Source organism: Magnolia sinica, chromosome 4 (genome assembly GCF_029962835.1).
Source record: "Magnolia sinica isolate HGM2019 chromosome 4, MsV1, whole genome shotgun sequence".
In the NCBI taxonomy this organism is placed as follows: Eukaryota; Viridiplantae; Streptophyta; class Magnoliopsida; order Magnoliales; family Magnoliaceae; genus Magnolia; species Magnolia sinica.
In genome coordinates, this window is record NC_080576.1 from 100,792,792 (window position 1) to 100,815,962 (window position 23,171).

At 41.3% G+C, this 23,171-nt stretch overlaps 1 protein-coding gene across 3 annotated transcripts in view; it reads right to left on the bottom strand.

Annotated features, from left to right (window-relative positions):
• Nucleotides 1–1,101: 1,101 nt before the first annotated feature.
• LOC131243521 (uncharacterized) overlaps nucleotides 1,102–23,171 on the bottom strand; it is a 33,957-nt gene continuing 11,887 nt past the window's right edge. For all 3 annotated transcript variants that reach the window (XM_058242926.1, XM_058242924.1, XM_058242927.1), the window contains 4 exons: nucleotides 8,251–8,299; nucleotides 3,497–3,587; nucleotides 2,916–2,973; nucleotides 1,102–1,297 (listed from right to left, as the gene is read on the bottom strand). In XM_058242926.1, the coding sequence (XP_058098909.1) occupies nucleotides 1,247–1,297; nucleotides 2,916–2,973; nucleotides 3,497–3,587; nucleotides 8,251–8,299 (249 nt within the window). In that variant the 3' untranslated portion in view covers nucleotides 1,102–1,246. The remainder of the gene's footprint in view (nucleotides 1,298–2,915; nucleotides 2,974–3,496; nucleotides 3,588–8,250; nucleotides 8,300–23,171) is intronic.

The following is a 23,171-nucleotide window of genomic DNA, read 5'->3' on the forward strand; positions in this document are numbered from 1 at the left end:
GTATTTTATCTACTTTCTCAAGCTAAAACTCTTTATAAGGACATTTATGTACCCATAGTTGAGATATTGTCTACTTTCTAAAATAAAAAATCTTAGTAAAGTCACTCAAATATCTTTATTTGAGGCATTCCGCCTACTTTCTAAAAAAAATTAGATACCAATACTTAAATGCGTATCTTTAAAGCGTTGTCCACTTTTCAAGTTAAAATCTGAATAAAGACACCAAAATGCCTTCTTCTTTTTTTCTTTTTTCTTTTTGTAGGTATTTTGCCCAGTGTTCCAAAATGAACTCATGCAGCTTTTGTATAGAGCCACACTTTAATTTAATGCCTAAAAATAAAAAATCTTCTGTCATATACTGATTTTTGTTTGACCTTGCACAAGTAGATCACTAGCATTAGAAGTGCAGTATAATACATGTGAGGAGATTGAAAAGGCAGGCTGTGGCACATGTTTGGAATTCAAGCCACCACTCACATTGGTACATCATCAACGTACCCTAGCCCCAAAGTTAAGGCTGGTCCGCTCATCAAGTGGGCCGCACGTGCACGAGAAAATGGATATTAGAAGGAAGATTGTTTGGATATTTCAAAAAAAAAAAAAAATGAAAATAAAAAAGCCAAAAGCAAAGTGTTTCTTCACCTGAGATATTCCACCTTTGATGGACCATGCCTCAAAAATATCCTTGATACGATGATCTCAACCTTTCAATTTATGGTATATAGGTAGGTATTTAAGATGAGAAATATGTCAATGGTCTATAGTCAACTGATAAAGGTCCTAAATTGATCCCTGAGATATTCCAATCTTGGCAATTTTGAGCATTCTCCATCTAAGGTGAAGTGAAGAGACTAATGGAGTGATTGTTGAACTCAACAGACCTATGGTTTGGTGATTTACACCATTTCTGTTGTGTCCCACCTTGTATGGACCATGCCTCAAAAATATCATTTACAGGATGATCCTAACCTTTCAATGGATTCATAAAAGAAATCCCAACACTACACTTGAATCCATCTGTTGTGCATTATTCCAATGGGAATATTTGCACACGGTTAAGATCTCTACCATGCATGTCAGACAAACTCACCAAGCACGATGTGCTAATCAAATAATAGAGGTGACACAATTCATTAGCAAAAACAAAAGCAGTGGTGTATTACATGGCAATGCACAACAACATTAACAAAATCCATATTTCACCTCTCTTTGAAAACTGAGCTTACTTCACAAGTTTGGCTCACCATTAGTCCTTGGAGGTTATGGCTAGCAAGCCTAAAGCACCAATCAGCAGATACTGCAACACAAATACCACATGTTAATAAACACTAACATGGCTTTTTAAGAGGGGTTAGAAGGGCCACCTTATCTTTCTATAACTGTTAAAAAATATATTACATGGTTTTTCTTAGGATTTCCCCAAACACAAAAGGGAATTAGCCATGGTAGGAAAGTTCTGTCACCATTGATTATATGGCGGCAACCCATCCACATACGCAGGCATGCGTGTAATGATATCAATAAAGACGGTCCAACGTTGGACATGTTGTCATTGTTGCATATCCTGGAAGTGAAAATGATAGGACAACTTAACTATCTGATTCATTTATTGAGCTCAGACAGCTGGCTGTTCTCCTCTCAACCATCCATTTTATGGCCACCAATTGAACTGTTAGAATTTTTCCAATTTAGTGTATCTTCAGGTTGTGCTCCATCCATGATGGGGCACATGACTTGACAGTCTGGATTAATTTGTATGTGGCCAATATTAAGTCGATTAGTTGCCATTTGTAGCACAGGCTCGATAAACATTGACTGACCAAAAGAAACACTAGAATAGGGCTGCAACTTGGGTTTGGGTGATTGACCCAACTCGAGCTTGGCTCAGGTTGGGTCAGGTTATCAAGGTCCCTGAGTTGGGTTTGGGTCGGAAAACACCAACCTGATTTGTCTTCAGGTTGGGTTCGAGCTGAACAAATTCAGGTTAGGTTATGTCAGGTTGGGGATAATCACGTGTATGTGGGTTGGGCTGAGTCAGGTTGAGTTGGGTTGAGCATAGAGGACGTCGGGCTAGGCACCTCAGGTTGGAATCCATGTTGGGTCAGATTGCGGGTTGGGCCTGGGCTGACCCTCAACCTGAATCAACCCCGTCCGAGTTCCTCCCCTAACCCTGGCAGGTTGGAAGGCGACCAGATGATATTAACCAGTTTTTGACAAATTTCTGTGCTTTCTAAATAAAGAAACAATCAGATTTAAAAGGTTCAATCAAAACATCAAAATGCATAATATTGAATCGAAAGTGCATCGCAATAAGTTGTAATATCATGAAAATTATATATTGTGACATGGCATTGTATTGAGATGTATTGCTTGCATCGGTTTTATATTTCCAATTCATTCTGATAGAAATGCATTGGAAGGTGTCGCTGATAAATGTATAGTCAATAAATTCCTCCCCAAATAATTTTAACAACATCATAGGATGTATTGGGAATTTGGGATTGTGTCATGATAAGTTCATAAGCCAATACCAAACGATATTTTGAACCTCGCCAATTTCAGGCAGGTTGAAACCACCAGCCAGTGTGCACCAGTTCTTTCAGACACTGAAATAGTCAGTTCTCTCCTTTTCGCCTCTGTCAACTAAAAAAATTTTGCCAAAAGACTGACTCATTGAGTCCGGAGTTGAGTCAGGACTTGATTGGGTCAAGTTGAGCCAAGTCACCCTCTATTCCTCAACTTGATTTGTGGTGGCAAACTGGATCAGACTCAACCGAATCCAAGTCAACTCAGATGGGTCACCAATCCATGCTTGTAATTGCGCATGATTTATAAATAAAAGCAGCAAACAGACAGAGATGCCCACATATAGCCAATGCATAACTGCAGGAATGAGAATTCTCAAGTAAGCAAACCTTGATAACGGGCTTTTCAGTCATAATAATGGTTGCCCAACCAACATATGGTAGAAACCTGCACCAGATTTTACGTAGTTCTCAATATTAGACAAAAAATAACAAGAAAAAGGAAACTCAAGAGAAAGGCATAGGTCAGTGTATTAACAGCAGGAACAAGCTGTGCCGAAGAAGGTGCATCTCTCAACTGGATTGGTTTGGGGCCCAGATTTTGAACGGTAAGGCTAGCCTGTTGCTCTAGGCCTGTCCAATATTTTGATTTTGATTGGCCCCAGGGCTGGATCATTGAGTGGCCTATTACTTGGAACTTGAGATAAAACATCAGCATTTCACTAAATTGAGGATGTTAGCACCCTGTTTCGAACAAGGCAGTAATACAATGATAACAGGCCCCAACCCTTCACAATCACATTCCCATTTTGTTGTGGTTTTTGTGGACAGAAGCATTTAGTACATTCCACCATCTGCATTGTGCAGGATGTGTTAAATTCCTCTCTGCATGAAGCAGCTGGGCGAGGCCAGGCCTCATTCTACTGCATTCTCATTCTGGGGATCATCCTAGCAGGCCCTAGGACTCTTACCCTATAGTTCTCCCTATGATATGATGCCGTTGAACCCATAGCTGGCCATTGGTGTAAACACCATTCCTGTCATCTTTGTCATTATTGTCCCCTGAATAACAGAAACAACCACAAATCCTTACATCCTGAAAGTACATCATGCACAAAGGTGTTTGAAAAGAAAGGAATCAAAGCATTATACAATGATAAGCCAGCTGCATGAAATGTCATCCTAACATAAATGAGTCTACAAAAGTGTCTACAAAAATTACAGGAAGAACCACACGCATGAAGGATACAGGTAGGGGTAGCAACAGGTCAGGCCGGACTCCAAAATTGGCCCATTCCCAGCTCATTTACTTGCCTTCAATACCAGGCCCAACAAATCATCGAGGTACAGACCTGTTCCTGGGCTTCGGTGGGATCAATTGAATTTTGCAGATCAAGGCCCGAGCCCAACCCATTTATCAATCAGGTCTCACAATCAGGCCCGAGCCAATCCGTATCAGCCTGGGATTTGAAACCCAATGGACCAAGCTGGTGTGTTGCCAGCCTGAGATACAGCATAGCACCCCCAAACACGAAGATATGAGCAACTGTACATATACACTATGAAGAGAAAGTACTAAACATGTTGCTTGTATAATGCATACAAAATGAACATGTAACATGTATGACATGCATTTAGAATAGATTTTATGCAGATATACGATAGATATTTTCGTATAAATATATAACTAGATGTCCAGACAGTGGAACCTAATTATTTTGGAACAGTTCCCCGCAGCAGTGAAAAGTACACATATAAATGTCTTGTTTTGACACAGGTACAATGACGCAACACACAATCAGCACTCTTATTAACAACACATCCAGTCACTTATGACTCAGCTCAGCTCAGTAATATCTTAATCCGTTTCACAGATGAGAAAAGTGTCTAGAAGGACAAGGTAACACCGAAAATGCAACCAAAGAGCTATGGTCCTGTATAAAGAACGAAGACATGCCTGCCAATCTAAATTACTTGCACTTCAGATTGGGCCAAACTGATATCTTTAATCAGAGATCTCATTTACTTCTAGAAACTCTGGCTCACTGAGTAACCCCTTCTTCTGACAGGTAAGAATTAAGGACCCTTACAGTATAACTCAACAAAAACATACTGGTCAGTCGAGCTTTGCTAAGCCCAGACGTATATAAGTTAACTAATGCACACACCACTACATACGTCAGCATGACACAAGGGAGATATCCAAGCCATCCATCAAGTGGACGTCACTGTGTAGATTCTACTGCCAAAGATAAAGTTGGTCCACTTAGTTATTAGAAATAAGTGGAAGGGTCAGAAAACTTCGGCTGATTTTTTTCACAACCATACACTTTTAGTTAACTGTGGCCCACCTGACAAGTGGAACAACTTGATTCTTAGGCTAGGGAATCTACATAGCAGTAACCTTCTGATGGACGGCTTGGATATTGCACCTGTCAACACATTGGCATATGCAATGGCATGTGCATTAGCTGACTTGTACAGGCACGTGGATTGGAAAAGCTCCTGGTCACTCAGACTTAGGTATAATTGGATGCACTAATGACTCGAATTGCAATGATGGGTTCAAAGAGAGGAAATGGCCCGATTGTAATTACCTTCCTTAGCAATAACATTGAGTGATTGGACTTAAAATTGCAATTGCTTAACTCAACTGGGACTCAAAAAGGAATGTGACTGCATTTTGGGGGTTCTTCCTCATCACAAAAACCAGGAAACACCACTACAATTTGGCCATTTCCTCTCTATCGAATTATTTACTGCAGTCCAATTCAACAGTTCAGCCCAAATAGCAAACACATACACAAGTGAACATTCAAATTGAAATGCTTACTGAGTGAAAACCTGATAGATTCCCCATGTAAACAGAGGCTCAGAATAAGTTGCAGACCCTCAAAATTGAAAGAATTAAGGCGATAGAGTTTTATCCGGAAACACTAGGCTTCACAATGAAATTGACCTCCTCTTCAATCAGATTTCACTCATCAAGTTTTGTTTGATCCTGCCCCTTTCAGAACTCCACGATATTCATCTATTTGGGATTAATGGCCTCAAAGGTCAATTGATTACTCACTAGCCTCTCAGTTATGAGATGGCAGAATGGAATAGCAATGAGAACCTTGATTGCTGCTGAGTGCTGACCTCATTTGATTTTTTCGAGAACCGCAGTTGCTGCTACCTCATCTGATTTTTATTGGTAATGGAACAAACTGATAATGCTAACCCCAATGGGGCGCACGCACACACAGAGAGATACATACACTTGTGTGAGATGAAAGGCATAAGACTCTCTATGAAAAGAATGCTCATGTGCACGCATACACAGAGAGATACATACACTTGTGTGAGATGAAAGGCATGGGGCACATGCACACACACACAGAGATACATGCACACACAGAGAGAGACATGCACTTGTGTGAGATGAAAGGCATATGACTCTCTACGAAAAGAATGCCACAGAGAGATACATTCACACACAGAGATACATACACTTGGGTGAGATGAAAGGCATGTGACTCCCTCTCTCCCCCTCTCACACACAGAGTTACATATATTTGTGTGAGATGAAAGGCACGCACATGCGCTCGCACACACACACAGATATATTTATATATATTATATTTCTGTGAGATGAAAGGCATATCTCACACACACACTTGTCCAAAGACACACATACCACCAACTTGAAGCAGCTCTACTCATTTTCTTTTGGAAGAATCTAGATCATGATGGTCCAAAAACATATTCTCCCACTAACTTCTCAATGCAAGTTTCATATTGAAGAAAGCCCCTAGCCCCCCATGGTAATGCATCCAGTTCGAGGATGGATACATTGACCCGCTTACAGTAGGCATCATGATTAGAGCTAGGCATCGGTCCGGATCGGATCGGATTGGGTCCAACTCAATCCGATCCGTAATTTCAATGGCTTGATCCGAATTCAATCCGATCCGTGACCGAGTCTGGGTCACCTGACTCGGACCGATCCGACGCATGGTTGGCCTGGCCCGAACTGAGTCCGACTCAGTCGGGGAAACCGAGTCGGATCGGGTTGGGTGCGATTCGGATTATATGATTTAATTCAACAGTTTCATGTGGTGTAGTCCACTTCAGCCTTTAATATACCGTCTTTTTATGTTCAAGGCTTAAAATGATATGTCAAAATGGATGAACGGCTTAGATAAAACATATACATCAAGGTGGGCCTCACATGGCTTTGAAAGAACATTCTATCCACCGTAATCATGTTTTTACCAAACTATTGACGTGCACTGCACGAAATGGCACATTATGGCAGTGAGCTTTTCACGCAAGCACAGCTCGACGTTGGCGAGTTATGTGGGTCTGATCATGGGGTATGTGTTATATCCAAACTGTCCATTCATTTGGCGAGCTCGTCTTAAGGCTTGAGACGAAAAATAAGACAGATCTAACTATCAAGTGGACCACATGAATTGTTTAACAGTAAAAATCATTCTCTGCTGCTATTTGTGGTGTGGTCCAAATGATCTTTGGATATTATTCATTTTTTGGATAATGCTCTATAATGATCTCTAAAAATATATGAACAGTGTAGATATAATAAATACATCACTATGGGGCCCATATAACTTTGATCTTCTTTGAACTGTTTGTACAACTCGGAGCTCGAGGAGCGCCAGATGCCAGTAAATTGGCTACTCCCCCTGCCACCAGCCAATGGCTGGTGGTCGGTGCTTTGTGGGCCCCACCATGATGTATGTGTTTCATCCATGCCCTCCATCTATTTTTATAGATCATTTTACGTTATGGAAAAAAAGAAAAAAAGAAAAGAAAGAGATATATCAAAATCTCAAGTAGACCACATTATAGGAAATAGTGTTTAATGAACGTTGACCATTAAAAACGTTTTGGAGGCCATAAAAGTTTTTTATCAAGCTGATATTTATTGTTTCCCTTAATCTGGGTCCTTATGACGTAATCAACAGATTAGATGTCAAATAAATAGTACATTAGGCCTTAGGAGGATTATAATGGTGGATATCCAATCATTATTGTTTTCCTGTGGTGTGGTCCACCTGAGATTTGTATCCCTATCTTCTTCTTTTTTGTATAAAGCCCTAAAATGATCTGTAAAATGGATGAACGGAATGGATGAAACACATACATCATAGTGGGGCCCATAGAGCACCGACCAGGGGGAGTAGCCAATCCGTCTCCGCCAACATCTTCCCACACAACACGTACCTACGGCAGCTATATATCTTGTGTGTGGTACACCAGCAAATCCACTTCTGCTTCTGGTACTGAGTAAACTCTGTTGGGGCCCACCGTGAAAATGCATGTAGGTTATCCACTCCTGACCGGATCGGATCGGATCGGATCGGATCCAATTGGATCGGTCCGGGTAGGTATGGATTCGAACCCGACCCGAAAAGCTTTCGGATCTTAACTGTCCTACTCGATCCGCACCGATCCAAGCCGTCGGATTGGTTCAGATCGGGTCGGATCCACCGGATCGAGTCAAGATTGCCTAGCTCTAATCATGATCTTGTAGAGGAAGCCATGACAAATTACTATCTAATACTAGGATGCCAATCACTTGAAAACCCCGTCATCTGCAACTGGCATAACGCTTTCGTTTTAAACATTTTAAGACCAGATACCATTTCTAGGAACCTATGCATGCTAGCAAACATGCATCTTCATTGGATAAGAAAACTGTTACATGTAATTCCTTTACCTTTTGTGAGAACTTTAATTTCACCCTCAGTACCTAGTTTTTCATGGACCTACAAAATGAATAGAGCAATGAACTTATAGGAAGGCTACAGGAAAGAATGCATCATCAGCCATATTCAAATTAAATTGGGCAAAGTCAATTGAAAAGGTGTTGGCATAGCTAATAAAAACCTTTCTGAAGGAAGCCTGAGTATGAAGAAATATTTACCATTATGATGGAATCCTTCACTAACATAGATTTACATGAATGCCAATCCTCGTCAACGATAGGGTTTTCTTGTCTTACATTCAGTGAAGAATAAGATAACAAGTCCATAGCTTTTATTTCAACAAAAGGTGACATATAGGAAGGCTACGGGAAAGAATGCATCATCAGCCATATTCAAATTAAATTGGGCAAAGTCAATTGAAAAGGTGTTGGCATAGCTAATAAAAACCTTTCTGAAGGAAGCCTGAGTATGAAGAAATATTTACCATTATGATGGAATCCTTCACTAACATAGATTTACATGAATGCCAATCCTCGTCAACGATAGGGTTTTCTTGTCTTACATTCAGTGAAGAATAAGATAACAAGTCCATAGCTTTTATTTCAACAAAAGGTGACATATAGGAAGGCTACGGGAAAGAATGCATCATCAGCCATATTCAAATTAAATTGGGCAAAGTCAATTGAAAAGGTGTTGGCATAGCTAATAAAAACCTTTCTGAAGGAAGCCTGAGTATGAAGAAATATTTACCATTATGATGGAATCCTTCACTAACATAGATTTACATGAATGCCAATCCTCGTCAACGATAGGGTTTTCTTGTCTTACATTCAGTGAAGAATAAGATAACAAGTCCATAGCTTTTATTTCAACAAAAGGTGACAAAAATGATAGCAGAACTGTAAAGATTTGCCAGGTTCTTTTTTCTTTTAAACTTCCAAAACTTTTTACTTCTAAAATTGTCATCAATCAATTTGGCATTCTTGTGCTAGAAAAGTGATGTAGGGAAGAGAAAAACATTGATACTCTCATGGAACACAATGAACCATATATAAGTACATGTTACGACATGAGCCCTCTCCGATGGAACACAATGACCCATATATAAGTACATGCTACGACATGAGCCCTACAAATTGTGGACCGCGTCATAGCTGGGGAGTAGCTCCAAAATAGACTGAGTGGACTATCCTAACCCTCGATTAGTATCCATCTATTCATCTTTGGATTATGTCCTGTTCAAGAATGACCCATGAAATACAAGCATGCCACATTTACAGTCACTATGTACATGCAGATGGATATTCATACACTGCCAACACATCAAATAACTCTATTGGAAAATGAGGAATTCTTCTTCTACTTCTTGATAAGCAAAGTGCTACAATCATCTTGGACAAACTGCAATCTCCAGCTCAGAACAGACACACCCAACATGTGTGGAAGTGGCATGCGTGTGAGATCCACATTGTTCATCGCGTGGGCCTCAGAATGAATGTGTCCTAGCAAGCCGGCCCACTTATTAACACCTGCAAATTGAACATGGACCATTGGTTATCCATTCTTGTGCATGTCTACCTGACGTGTGCACCTGTCTGATTTTGAGCCAAAGTAAACATTTGGGGCTCATCTGATGAACAGCACAAATCTGTTACATCATTGCTTCTCTGGCTCATGTAAGACACTAGTGTTTGGCGCTTGTAAATGCCTAAATGCAAGAAGCAGTCCCTGATCGTCCTCACCAAGGAATGAAATGTAGTTACTCACTTGAGAAGGACACAGCGCGGAACAACTGCATGATATCCAGGAGTTTCATCTGATTCAGTGCACCATGAATATGACCTGGCCAAAAACCAGGCTGGTCCACTCATCATGCAGGCCACATGGAGATACTGAGTACAAGCGGTCAATTTCTTTAATCATCCATTTCTTTGTACATGTATGGCCCATTACGAGTCAGATTACTGAACCAAGAAGTCTGCGGATGAGCGGCTTGGATGTCACCCATGTTTGAGGCAAAGGCCAAAGAAGTATACTGCTCTTGTTCACAAGCATTCCTCATCCAGAAGAACAGTTGTATAATAAAGAAAAAAATGTTGGTAGAGTTGTCCAAGAACCACATAATTGATTTATGGAAGTTCTCTAAATTTAAGAAATTAAGAAGCTTTTTTTTTTTTTTTACACACACACTCACACCCCACACACACCCACGCAATCACACCACAATGGGTACTCAAACCCATGACCTCGTGTTGAATCTCTAAGGCATGAGTAAGGACCCAAGAAATTAGGAAGCTTAAAACGACAAAAGTTGGTCCAATATTTACAGTTTCGTATCATGCAGGGTACCTATTGTCCAAACAAAATTTAGGAACTTGGGAACTCATGTTTCACTGCATCTAAGACAAGAACTTCAAACATATATTTATGTAAGGGTTTTGCTTACGTCCCCACCTTCATGGGGATGTTAGCAACAACCCCAAACCTTTTAAATGGCACACAGTGACCTATTGTCAATCTAACCACCCTTCATTCATTCATACAAATAGGAGCAAGCCACGGTGCAAGACTCACGGCAATCGGATGATCCTAACCCTTTGAATGGGGCCAACTTGTTACAACCATCTATTGTTTATGTTAGACAGGCTCACATGCCTTGTATACCTTGTATAGTTCGTTTCCATAGGTAGAGGATTCTGATTTTATTATTTTCCTTGTATAGATGACTGTAATCTTTATATATTCAACCCATTTGGGTTGTCTCAAATATGAAAAATATTTCAGCTCCTCTCTGTTTTTGCATTGTTTACATGGTATCAGAGCTTCACTGATCCAAAACTGGCACCACCTGTTAGATCAAACCATCCCTGCGTCCAGCCCCCATCCCTGCTGCATCCGGCCACCATCCCTACTCGTCCGGCCGCCCCTACTGCATCGTCCGACCATCATTGCGTCGTCCGACTACCTCTACAGCGTCGTCCAACTGCACCTGCTCATCTAACCACCCCTACAGCGTCACCCCTACTCGTCCGACCACCCCTATTGCACGCCCGTTTGCTCTCCGATCTGTTGTTGTTGCCGAACTTCGTTTAAGATCCAACAACCCCTGTTGCTGTTCCAGATGTAGATTTTTCAGATCTAGCGACCCCTGTTGCTGTTGCTATTACGCTAGATCCAGCAACTGCAATCCCTTGGGTATCTCCTGCTACAAGGTACATCTAAAACCTTCTTCTGCTGCGACTCTTTGCGTGTTTCACATTACTTCAGATCAACGGACAAGGACTCATCACGTACAAAGGCCCCACGTTGTTGTTTTGATGGTACCAACTATTCTCTATGGGCCATCCATTTTCAGAACTTCCTCAGGGTCGTAGTTTGTGGGGACTAATTGATGGATCTGTTACTATCCCCACTTCTACAGATGCCGACAAATTAGCTGATTGGGAAATGAACAATGGATGGATTATTACCTGGATTCTCGATTCGGTCGATCGGTCCATTGTTGTTGGCCTCACACCTCATTGCACTGCTAAGGCAATGTGGGAGCATCTCCAGATAATTTATCAACAGAGTAATACAGCCCGTTATACCGCCTGGAACAGGATCTCGTTAACCTTACTCAGGGTGACGACAGTCTTCAATCATTTTATTCCAAAATTGCCACAATTTGGACAGAGATGGCTATGATGGATCCAACATTTCCTCATGACTTTAAGTTATTCCAAACTATGCGCGAGAGTGCACAAGTTCGACAGTTTCTTATGAAGCTGCGTCCGAAATTTGAGCATTGTCAGGCTGCTGTCTTGAACTGTAGCCCTACTCCATTGAATTTGGTTATTAATGATTTATTGGCCGAGGAACAACGACTGAAAGTTCTCTCTCTTCATTCCTCAACTCCGGGATCATCTGATATAGTGCTTGCTGTGTCCACCACTACACCAACACGTGGTTCCACTCCTTTGACTTGTCGCAGCTGTCACAAGGTGGGTCATGTTGTCACTCACTGCAAAGAATGGTGCGCTTATTGTCGACAGACTGGTCATGGTATTCAGCACTGCCGTACACGTGCCTATGCATCTTCTTCCGGCCGTGGTCGTGCTCTTTCTGCTACTGCTACCACTATTTCTTCCGAGTCATCTGTTAGTGATACTACATCTACCGTTTCTGTTGAAGGTCTTTCATTTCCTTTGACTCCTATGATGCTCTAGCAAATCGTTCAAGCCCTTTCTGCAGCCGGTATGTCAGGTATATCCCCATCTTCTACATGATTATTCGATTCCGGAGCTTCCAATCATATGACTGGTACTGTATCCCTATCTTCGTGACATTCGTCCCTACACCGGAAATCAGGATATTTCTACTACGGATGGCACTAGACTACCCATTCAGTCCGTTGGATCATTGACTCTCTCCTTCTGCCTATCGTCAGTTCACCCTTCGTGATATGTTTCATGTCCCTAACCTCTCTTCCAATTTAATTTCAGTTGGTCAACTCACATCCAATAACCGCTTAGTCATATTTCTTCCCAACTGTTGTTTTATGCAGGATCTGGAAACGGGGAAGGTACTTGGGATGGGTAGGCGGCATGGTCGTCTATACGTGCTAGACTTTGATCCATCTGTCACTTCGGCTCATTGTTTCTTTTCTACATCTTCATCAGATATTTGTTCGGCAAATAAATTGTGGAAACTGTGACACTTTCGCCTAGGTCATCCACATTCCAATCGGTTAATTCAGTTATTTTCTTATGGCATGTTAGGGAACGTTTGTCTTAATAAAAAAGATTTGGATTATTCTTGTTCTTCTTGTTGTCTTTCAAAAAGTAAGTATATTCATTTTCCTCCAAGTACTACAAAATCATTTTCTATGTTTGAACTAGTGCATACGGATGTCTGGGTTCCTTCACCAATTATGTCTCTCTCTGGGTTACGATACTATGTTATATTTATTGATGATTTCACATGTTACACCTGGATTTACTTTCTGCACTCGAAGTCACAGGTTTTTGAAAAATTCAAGATATTTCACTCTATGGTGGAGACTCAATTTTGGGTTTCAGTTCAAACTCTCTGCTTTGACTCAGGAGGGGAATATCTCTCAACAGATTTTCGTACATTTCTTTAGGGTCATGGGATTATTCATCAGACCACCTATTCTGATACTCCACAACAGAACGGGGTGGCTGAACGAAAAAATCGTCATATTGTTGAAACTGTTAACACCCTGATGACAACTATGAGTGTTTCTCGTTCTTTCTGGGCGGAAGCAATGTTACATTCAGTCTACTTGATTAACCGGATGCCAACCAATGTTTTGAACAGTAAATCTCCATACCTTATTCTCACCGGCTTACCTCCTGCATATTTCACATTTTGTGTTTTTAGTTGTGTCTGTTATGTTCGCCTGGCTTCACGTGAGTGTAACAAACTATCTCCAAAATCGATCAAATGTATGTACTTGGGATTTAAAGAAACTCAGAAGGGTTTTCAATGTTATGATCTAGTTTCTCGTCGTGTTCGGGTTTCACGACATGTTGTTTTTCTTGAACATATTGCCTTTCATTCATCTCTTCTTCCTCCGCACGCCCCAAAATCTCCTTGTCTAACCACCTTTCCTGATATTCCTTTTGCCTCAAGTACTCTCCTTCGTCCGTTGCAGGTTTACTCGCGTCGACCACGTACAGATCCACCACCTATTACTCAACCCGAACCTACTGTACCTGTTGCAGATCCTGAACTACCTCGATACATCATTCCGCTCGTGTACATTGAGCGCCTGATCGCTTGATATATTTTATGTCTGCCATGAATGCGACTCTGGATACTGTCTCTATTCCTACTTTATATACTTAGGCAGCCACTTATGATTGTTAGAAGAAAGCTATGGCAGAAGAACTTGCGGCATTGGATGATAATCATACGTGGGACATTGTCACTCGACCCACTAACCAACAACTAATTGGTAGTAAATGGATTTATTCTGTCAAGCTCAAGTCTGATGGATCATTGGATCGATACAAGGCTCGGCTTGTCGCTCAGGGATACAAACAAGAATACGGAATTGATTATGATGAGACATTCGCTCCCGTGGCCAAGATGAAAACTGTTCGTACTCTTCCGGCAATATCTTCCGTTCGCTCTTGGCCACTTGCTCAGATGGATGTGAAAAATGCTTTTCTTCATGTAGACCTCCAAGAAACAGTATATTTGAAACCTCCTCCTAGCTCTGTAATCCCTGACAATAAGGTATGTCGCCTAAAGAAAGCCCTGTATGGCCTCAAACAGGCACCTCGGGCATGGTTTCAACGCTTTCACGATATTGTTACAGGTATTGGCTTTACTCAAAGTAGTCATGACCCATCCTCATTTTTGCGCACCACTGCTCGCGGAATTGTCATTGTTCTCGTCTATGTTGATGACCTACTTCTGACTGGTAGCGATGCTTCTGGCATCTCAGCTTTAAAGGAAGTTCTGCAATCATCCTTCAAGATGAAAGACCTCGGCCATCTAACATACTTTCTTGGGCTTGAAATTTCACGTTCTAAACGTGGGATCCTAGTCAGCTAGCGTAAACATACCAAGGATCTTCTCGCCTTGGCATCATTGATGGATCAGAAGACAGTTCAGACTCCCTTAGAACTTAACGTTCAATATGGCCGTGACGATGGTGATCTCCTTGTGCAGCTCGACTTATACCGCCGTTTGGTTGAGAATCTAGTTTACTTAACTATGACTTGCCCTGATATTGCATACGCTGTCCAAGTCGTCAGTCAGTTTGTTTCTGCTCCTCGGACCCTTCATATGACTGCGGTGTTGCACATCCTACGATACCTACGTGGAACTCTAGATCGATCACTGTTCTTCTCCTCCACGACGACTCTGAACCTTCGTGCTTATTCGGATGCTGATTGGGCCGGTTGCGCTCTCACACGAAGATCTACCACTGGCTACTATGTTTTTCTCGGCACTTCTCTCATCTCTTAGAAGTGTAAGAAGCAGACCACTGTTTCCAAATCGAGCACAGAAGCCGAGTATCGGGCGATGTCCGCTGCGTGTAGTGAGCTTGTCAGGTTACGTAGACTTCTTTCCGACTTGGGCATTCCTCTGCAAAATCCTACTCCACTCCATGTCGATAATCTAAATGCCATTCAGATTGCCTCTAACCCGATTTTTCATGAACGGACGAAGTATATTGAAGTTGACTGTCACTTTATCCGCGAGAAATTTCAGTCTGGGCTCATTTCTCTTCCACATGTTGCATCCCATGATCAGATTGCCAACATTCTCACCAAGTCCCTCACTTCTGCACGTCACTCATTTCTAGTTGGCAAACTATTACTTGTCGATGACTAGCATTAGTTTGAGGGGGGATGTCAGACAGGCTCACATGCCTTGTATACCTTGTATAGTTCGTTTCCATAGGTAGAGGATTCTGATTTTATTATTTTCCTTGTATAGATGACTGTAATCTCTATATATTCAACCCATTTGGGTTGTCTCAAATACAGAAAATCTTTCAGTTCCTCTCTGTTTTTTCACTGTTTACAGTTTATGGGCCATTAATCATATGGTTAAAATCATCAAATCAAAGTGTTACTTTAGAATCATAAGAAATAAAAAGTCAGATCTATCTGGTAGATGTTTCAAGATGATGACTGGACCTATTCTGTTTCCCCAGTCAACCTTGACTGTCCGTTTTCATGCTATCGATCAAAAGCTTAGGATCACCTGATTGGCATGATTTTTGCACCATGGCTAGCTCCTAGTTGTATGAATGAATGAACCGTTTAGATTGACAATAGATCACCCTATGTGCCAAGTAAAAGGCTTGAGGACGTTTTCAGAACCCTATTAAATGCTCTTCGTGATATTCTATTCTAAAGGAAGACAAATAGAGAGCCTTCATGTAGTCTCGGATGACATGATAGCTCTGTGGGAAATATGTGCAGGCGTTGAAAGTTTATTTCCAGTTTTCATATATTCATCCTCAGTTCACAAGGCCCATCCTCAATGGGAAGTTTCAAGTGTCATAAGTGTTGGTGATGCAGTCAGTCTTATGGGTTAACATCCTGATTGATTGCAATGTCAGATCCAGTTGTATTGGAAGGATCCACAATGAGTTTTAACAACAAGATCTCATATATCAAATAAATTATTTAACAAAATCAGCAATTAAATTGAATTTACGGCATCCAAAATCCAAATTCCACCACCTAGATCAAATTTCCAATAAATTGGCAGGATTTCAGCAAAGAAAACATATTTCCATCAATAAACACAATTTTCTGTTAGTACAAGTAGATGTCCAGCAATCCATATCAAATTAAACACGGGAGATTAACTTGTGTGATGGATAAGAGGGGAGAATCTCTTCAATTATGATGAATATGGCTCCAAAATGCCCAAAAATATCCAAATGTACCCCATGTTTTATCTTCTAGAAAGAAAAGTGGTGCAATTTTTCATAAAATTCTCTCCATAAGGTTGAATAACAGCCTTTTCTCTCTATCTAAACCTAAAGCAAGCTTATATCTCCACCTTAGATTACGATATCTCAGACACTAAACCTGAAACTAAAGATTTCTAAATGGAGCAATAAATCATCATATCATCATATAAGCCCTGTCCCTACTAATGGGGGTTAGTGACATGATTCATTTTCCGCCATTCCACTCTAGTTTGGAATGTCATATTGCCTGGATTCATGATGAAGTTAAGGCAAAAGTTTGACGCTGGCTGCGACCTAACGCAGCCCCCCTTTATCCAGGCTTGGGACTGCAATAAGAGTGCAAAACTCCCACAGGTGCTTTGTAATAGACTATTACATAGGTTGATCACAATCAAGCACTATCTATTATTAGTATATTACATAGGTTGAATACAAATCAATGAGTTAAAATGGAGTAATAATGCATCCCTAAATAACCAACTGACAGCTCTCTAAAATCCTCATAGATTTCAACAACTTTTAGAGGCTTAAACTCAAATGGAAAAGTCTAAATATCTGCTGCAAGAAGCCTTTTTTTTCTAACAGGCTTGCTGACATTAACATGGCATCAGAAAATTGCTTAGCTTGCTAAACTAACATGTTTATGGGTTTCCTGCAACTATTTTCAATGCTCAAATTTGAACCATACATGGTACAATCCTAGAACTCTTGCTGGTGCTGTTTTTAGGACTGTTTGGGTCTTTTCTGAATCTCGGTTTGTTCAGGATTGCCACTTCCACCTGCATCTACTATATGTGGATCTCATGTTCTTAATTGCATCAATCTTCCTCAGTTGGATAGAATTCAACCTCGAATTTGGGACTTCGCTGCATACATCTTTTTCATGCATAGGCTTTAGAAGAACACCTGCTATTCTTTTCGTACATGAATGATCACATATTGCTTCTTCCATGGAGTAGCACATGTCATGTAGCAATCAGGAATACCCCTAAGTAGGAGACAATGTAAGGTGAGGTTTCCCAAGGATCTCTAGAGTTGTTGCTTGCTTGGTTTATCATTCCAATCTCTCTATAGTCTATAGGATGGCTCAAGTCAGAAAGATTCGTGCCCGGTGCTTTAGCCAAGTGGGGGAGGATGTTGAGTCAAACCTGACTTTTAGAAGAAATTTTAGGGACAAGGAGATTCCTCCTTCAGAAAGCTTATTGTATCCTCCTATTTTTATTGTGTGACCTAGAAAGCCAATAATGATTGCTATGATCATGTACATAAATGACCAAACTGATGGGGACACCACGCGCACTCACGCCCCCCCCCCCCCCCCAATGCACGTACGCCAGAAGGAGGGCCCCACCGTCAATCTAGATCGATAACGACGTCCAAGGAGGGCCTCCTACCTAGAAGACGAAGTTTTGTTTCAAAAGAGTGGGCCCTTTAGTCAAGAAAAGCCCATCCTGAGATCTCATGATCGTGGCCCACTAGTCAGATTGATTTCATATTTTAGGTTTTGCTTATTAATGTTATTTAGAACATCATGGACGCTTTAGATTTCTTTGATTAGTTTTTATTTTGGTTTACTTCATCGCTAAGTAATAGGTTGCGCACATGGCGCGAGTTTTGGGGTATAGGGTTTTCTTATAAATAGGCACCCCTTGTAGCTTTTTTTTAATTGATTGAAGATTAATAAAAATTCTGTGCTTTCCTACTCTCTGAGTTGTGAAGCCTAATTGGGTGCGAAGCCCTCCCTTCATCGAAGGGTTAACTACTGTGGTACGAAGCCACATCTATCCCAATTCACCCTCATCCATCGCCATCTCTACTACCCATATTCTACTATCCCTTCTTCTCATCACACCCCATCATCTACACTTCGAATCAATTATCTATTGCAGCAATTCTCATTCCCACAACAGAATTTCAGAATCTGGCCCTACAGGAGGGCTGAAACTTCGGCGGAACACCACGCACAAACCGTATATCGGATCGAGTTGAGATTTGGGGGTTTTGGAGTCTATCCCTGGCCGACCAGGGCCAAGGTGGCCTTTTTCTAAATAGTAGGCTCCACACACGTGCGGCCGAGCTCACACGCATGTGCGTCTGGGCCATTGTTGTTGTCCACACGTGCGGTACTTCTCTGGTTCGTTTCTCTCCTCTCTTTCACTCCTCTTTCACCCAAAATCCCTAAACCTAACTCTAAATTACTCGAATCTCCAATTTTATGCCCATTTTCTTACCCTAGGGTTCCTTGATTTGAAATTGGTGAATCCCTTAGATTAGGGACTGATTACTATGCATGTGTGGATGATTATTTCTTATCTTTGAGTATCGTTTGGTTCATAATTTTTATTGATCCAGCCCTATCATGTGTAGGCCTGGACCCGCATAGATTCCCCTTAATTGAATGTTTGGACTTTCATGTGGGATATGGAATTTGTGTAATTGTTTTTGAACTAACGTGATCTTAAGCCTGAAATCTCGCATATCATATTTAATTTTCATGTCCTGCATCAAATTGGTATCAGAGCAGGAGGTCTCGTGTTCGAGACTCCTCACTGGGGGTGATTAATGCAGAGGCATTTTCACTCTGGGCTCGAGTAGGGTCACTTGTGGGATGCAAGGGCACACTTGGGGTGGGTGCGGCCCATGGAGGAGATTTCGTGTTCGAGACTCCTTACCATGGGTGATTAATGGGCATTTCACACCAGGCTTGAGTGGGGTAGCCCATGGGATGCGGGGACACACTCGGGGTGGGCAGCCCATGTGATTTGGGGCCCACGAAGGGAGTTCGACCGAGGTCCTAACCCATGTGATGTGGGGCCTGGGCTATGAGATAAAGGGATTAATTCGTCATACTCTAATAGTTCGAGCTTTTAGAGCAAGTGGTTAATTGTCCTGCATCAAATTTGGTACAGAGCCTAGGGTTCTTGTAGGGGAATTCATTACATGTTTAGGGTTTAGTTGTTTATGTCCATTACGCATCAATTCTCATCATATATGGATGTTTAGAGGTCCATAAACCCTAACATAAGCTGCTGAAATTTTCTGTTTCCCCTTCTTTGAATTATTTTAGAAATTAACTAAGTTTTCTATTTCTAGGTTTAGAAACTTTCCTTTTCTGTTTTTTAGAAACTTTCTTAATCTGTTTTTAGAAACTAATTTCCTTTCCTTTTTCTTTTTTAGAAACTAGTTTACTTTCCTTTTTCTTTTTTAGAAACTAACTTACTTTCTATTTTTAGAAACTTTCCTTTTTCTTTTTCTTTAGAAACTAGGTTGCTTTTTTTAAGAAACTTTTTAATTTGTTTTTTTTTTTTTAGAAACTTTCCTAATTTGTTTTTTTTAGAAACTTTCCTAATTTGTTTTTTATAGAAACTTTCCTAATTTGTTTTTCTTAGAAACTTTCTTTTTTCGTTTTTAGAAACTACGTTGTTTTTTTTTAGAAACTTTCCTATTTCATTTTTAGAAACTAGGTTGTTTCTTAAAAAAAAAAAAAAAAAAATTCTTATATTTTGACAACTATATTGCTGAATTTTGGTTGGCACCCTAAACTAAACATGGAACAATTGCAAAAGTCACTAAACAAGCTGTATCAAAAGTTGGAGTTTATGATTAAGCGCTTGGAAATGGACCAATACTTAGAACAACTTGACGTGCGCATTACCCAACTAAAGACCATCACCAAGACAAACCCCACCATTAGGGTGGATGTCCCATCTCAGGTAAATAGTCTGGTGGATAAACCAATGAATGGAGTTGGTGAAGGAATCAATTATGGGTGTGCACCCATGCACCTACCCCATGAGAGACATCAAGACCATTATTTTGAGAGGTACGACATGTGCGGCCTTGTGGCTGGAGAGAGTGCACCAAACGCTAGTGTAGAGTTACCCACTGAGGCCATTCCGATAATGGATGAGTTACGTGATGTCTTTTCTGATGATCTACTGGATGAGTCTCCCCCTAGGAGGGATATAGAGCACACCAGAACATGGGTCACCGTAATTCCTACAACCGAGTTTGCGTTTAATAGTTCTGTCGATAGGTCCACATGTCTCAGTCCTTATGAAGTCGTTACTATTTATAAACCTGAGAAACCTATTGATCTTATCTCTATGTCACTGTCCCATAGGGTGTCAGAGCCTACAGAGTCTTTCGCGCATCACATTCATTCATGGCATCAAGAAATCAAGCAGAAGATCACTACTAGTAATGAACATTACAAATTTTCTACAAACCAACATAAACATTTCAAAGAATTCAATATTGGGGACTCTGTGATAGTTCGCATCTGGCCCGAACGGTACCCTCCGGGGGCCGTTCGTAAGTTACACGCACATAGCGCTGGACCCTTCAAAATTATAAAACAAAATAATCTCAATGCGTATGAGGTAGATCTTCCACCTTCTATGGGAATTAGTTTCACATTTAACGTGGAGGATCTAGTTACTTTTCAAGGGACCACTAATACTTTGTCCGGCCCTTCGTCTACCCGTCCTCATTCCCCATATTTATCCCTTGAACCATGGCCCCTTCCCGACCCATTTTCTCAGCCTCTACCTCTCATACCCACTCTTCCTGACCTTTCTTCCCAGCCTCTAGCTCCCATACCTACCCTTCCCGACCCATTTTCCCAGCCTTTACGTCTCATACCTACCCGTCCCGACCCATTTTCCAAGCCTCTACCTCCCGTACCTACCCGTCCCGACCCATTTTCCCAGCCTCTATGTCTCATACCTACCCTTCCCAACCCATTTTTCCAGCCTCTACCTCCGATACCTATCCTTCCCGACCCATTTTCTCAGCCTCTACCTCCCATACCTAACCTTCACACACCCAAAAAGGAAATAGAGGATATCCTGAACCATCAGATAGTTTCAACGTCGGATGGCGGGTTTCAAAAGTACCTGGTTAAATGGAAGTCACGCCAGCTTCAGACAGCACGTGGCTCACTGAGGAGGAGCTTCAGAGACTTGATCCTGATATCCTGGAGCGGTTCAGGAGTTTTATTTCGCCAGTGGCGAAATCTTCGCAGCCGGGGAGAATTGATAGGGACATCACACGCGCACTCACACCCCCCCCCCCCCACACACACACACACGTACGCCAGAAGGAGGGCCCCACCGTCGATCTGGATCGATAACGACGTCCAAGGATGGCCTCCTACGTAGAAGACGAAGTTTTGATTCAAAAAAGTGGGCCCATTAGTCAAGAAAAGTCCATCATGGGATCTCATGATCGTGGCCCACTAGTCAGATTTATTTCATATTTTAGGTTTTGCTTATTAATATTATTTAGAACATCATGGACGCTTTAAATTTCTTTGATTAGTTTTTATTTTGGTTTACTTCATCGCCAAGTAATAGGTTGCGCACATGGCGCGAGTTTTGGGGTATAGGATTTTCTTATAAATAAGCACCCCTTGTAGCTTTTTTTTAATTGATTGAAGATTAATAAAAATTCTGCATTTTCCTACTCTCTAAGTTGTGAAGCCTAATTGGGTGCGAAGCCCTCCCTTCATCAAAGGGTTAACTACCGTGCTGCAAAGCCACATCTATCCCAATTCACCCCCATCCATCGCCATCTCTACTACCCATCTTCTACCATCCCTTCTTCTCATCTCACCCCATCATCTACACTTCGAATCAATCATCTATTGCAGCAATTCTCCTCCCCACAGCAGAATTTCATAATCTGGCCCTACAGGAGGGCTGAAACTTCAGCGGAGCACCAAGCACAAACCGTACATCGGATCTAGTTGAGATTTGGGGGTTTTGGAGTCCATCCCTGGCTGACCAGGGTCAAGGTGGCCTTTTTCTGAATAGTGGGCTCCACGCACGTGCTGCCGAGATCACACGCATGTGCGTCTGGGCCATTGTTGTTGTCCACGCGTGCGGTACTTCTTTGGTTCGTCTCTCTCCTTTCTTTCACTCCGCTTTCACCCAAAATCCCTAAACCTAACCCTAAATTACTCGAATCTCCAATTTTATGCCATTTTTCTTACCCTAGGGTTCCTTAATTTGAAATTGGTGAATCCCTTGGATTAGGGACTGATTACTATGCATGTGTGGATGATTATTTCTTATCTTTGAGTATCGTTTGGTTCATAATTTTTATTGATCCAGCCCTATCATGTTTAGGCCTGGACCTGCATAGATTCCCCTTAATTGAATGTTTGGACTTTCATGTGGGATATGGAATTTGTGTAATTGTTTCTGAACTAACGTGATCTTAAGCCTGAAATCTCGCATATCATATTTAATTTTCAGGTCCTGCATCACAAACATGTTTGGTCTTACCATGGATGACATAACTAAATCTATGGGAAACCTCAAATATCTATTGATTAATCGGTTAAAGGGAGGTTTCATCCAATTTTCCTAGGGAAGGCGAGTTTGGAGAGAACAACTACAAGCTAAGGGAGAGTTGTGTTTCATAGATCTCAATACCCTAAATTCCATGACCACGATTGTGGGATTGGACAATCTATTA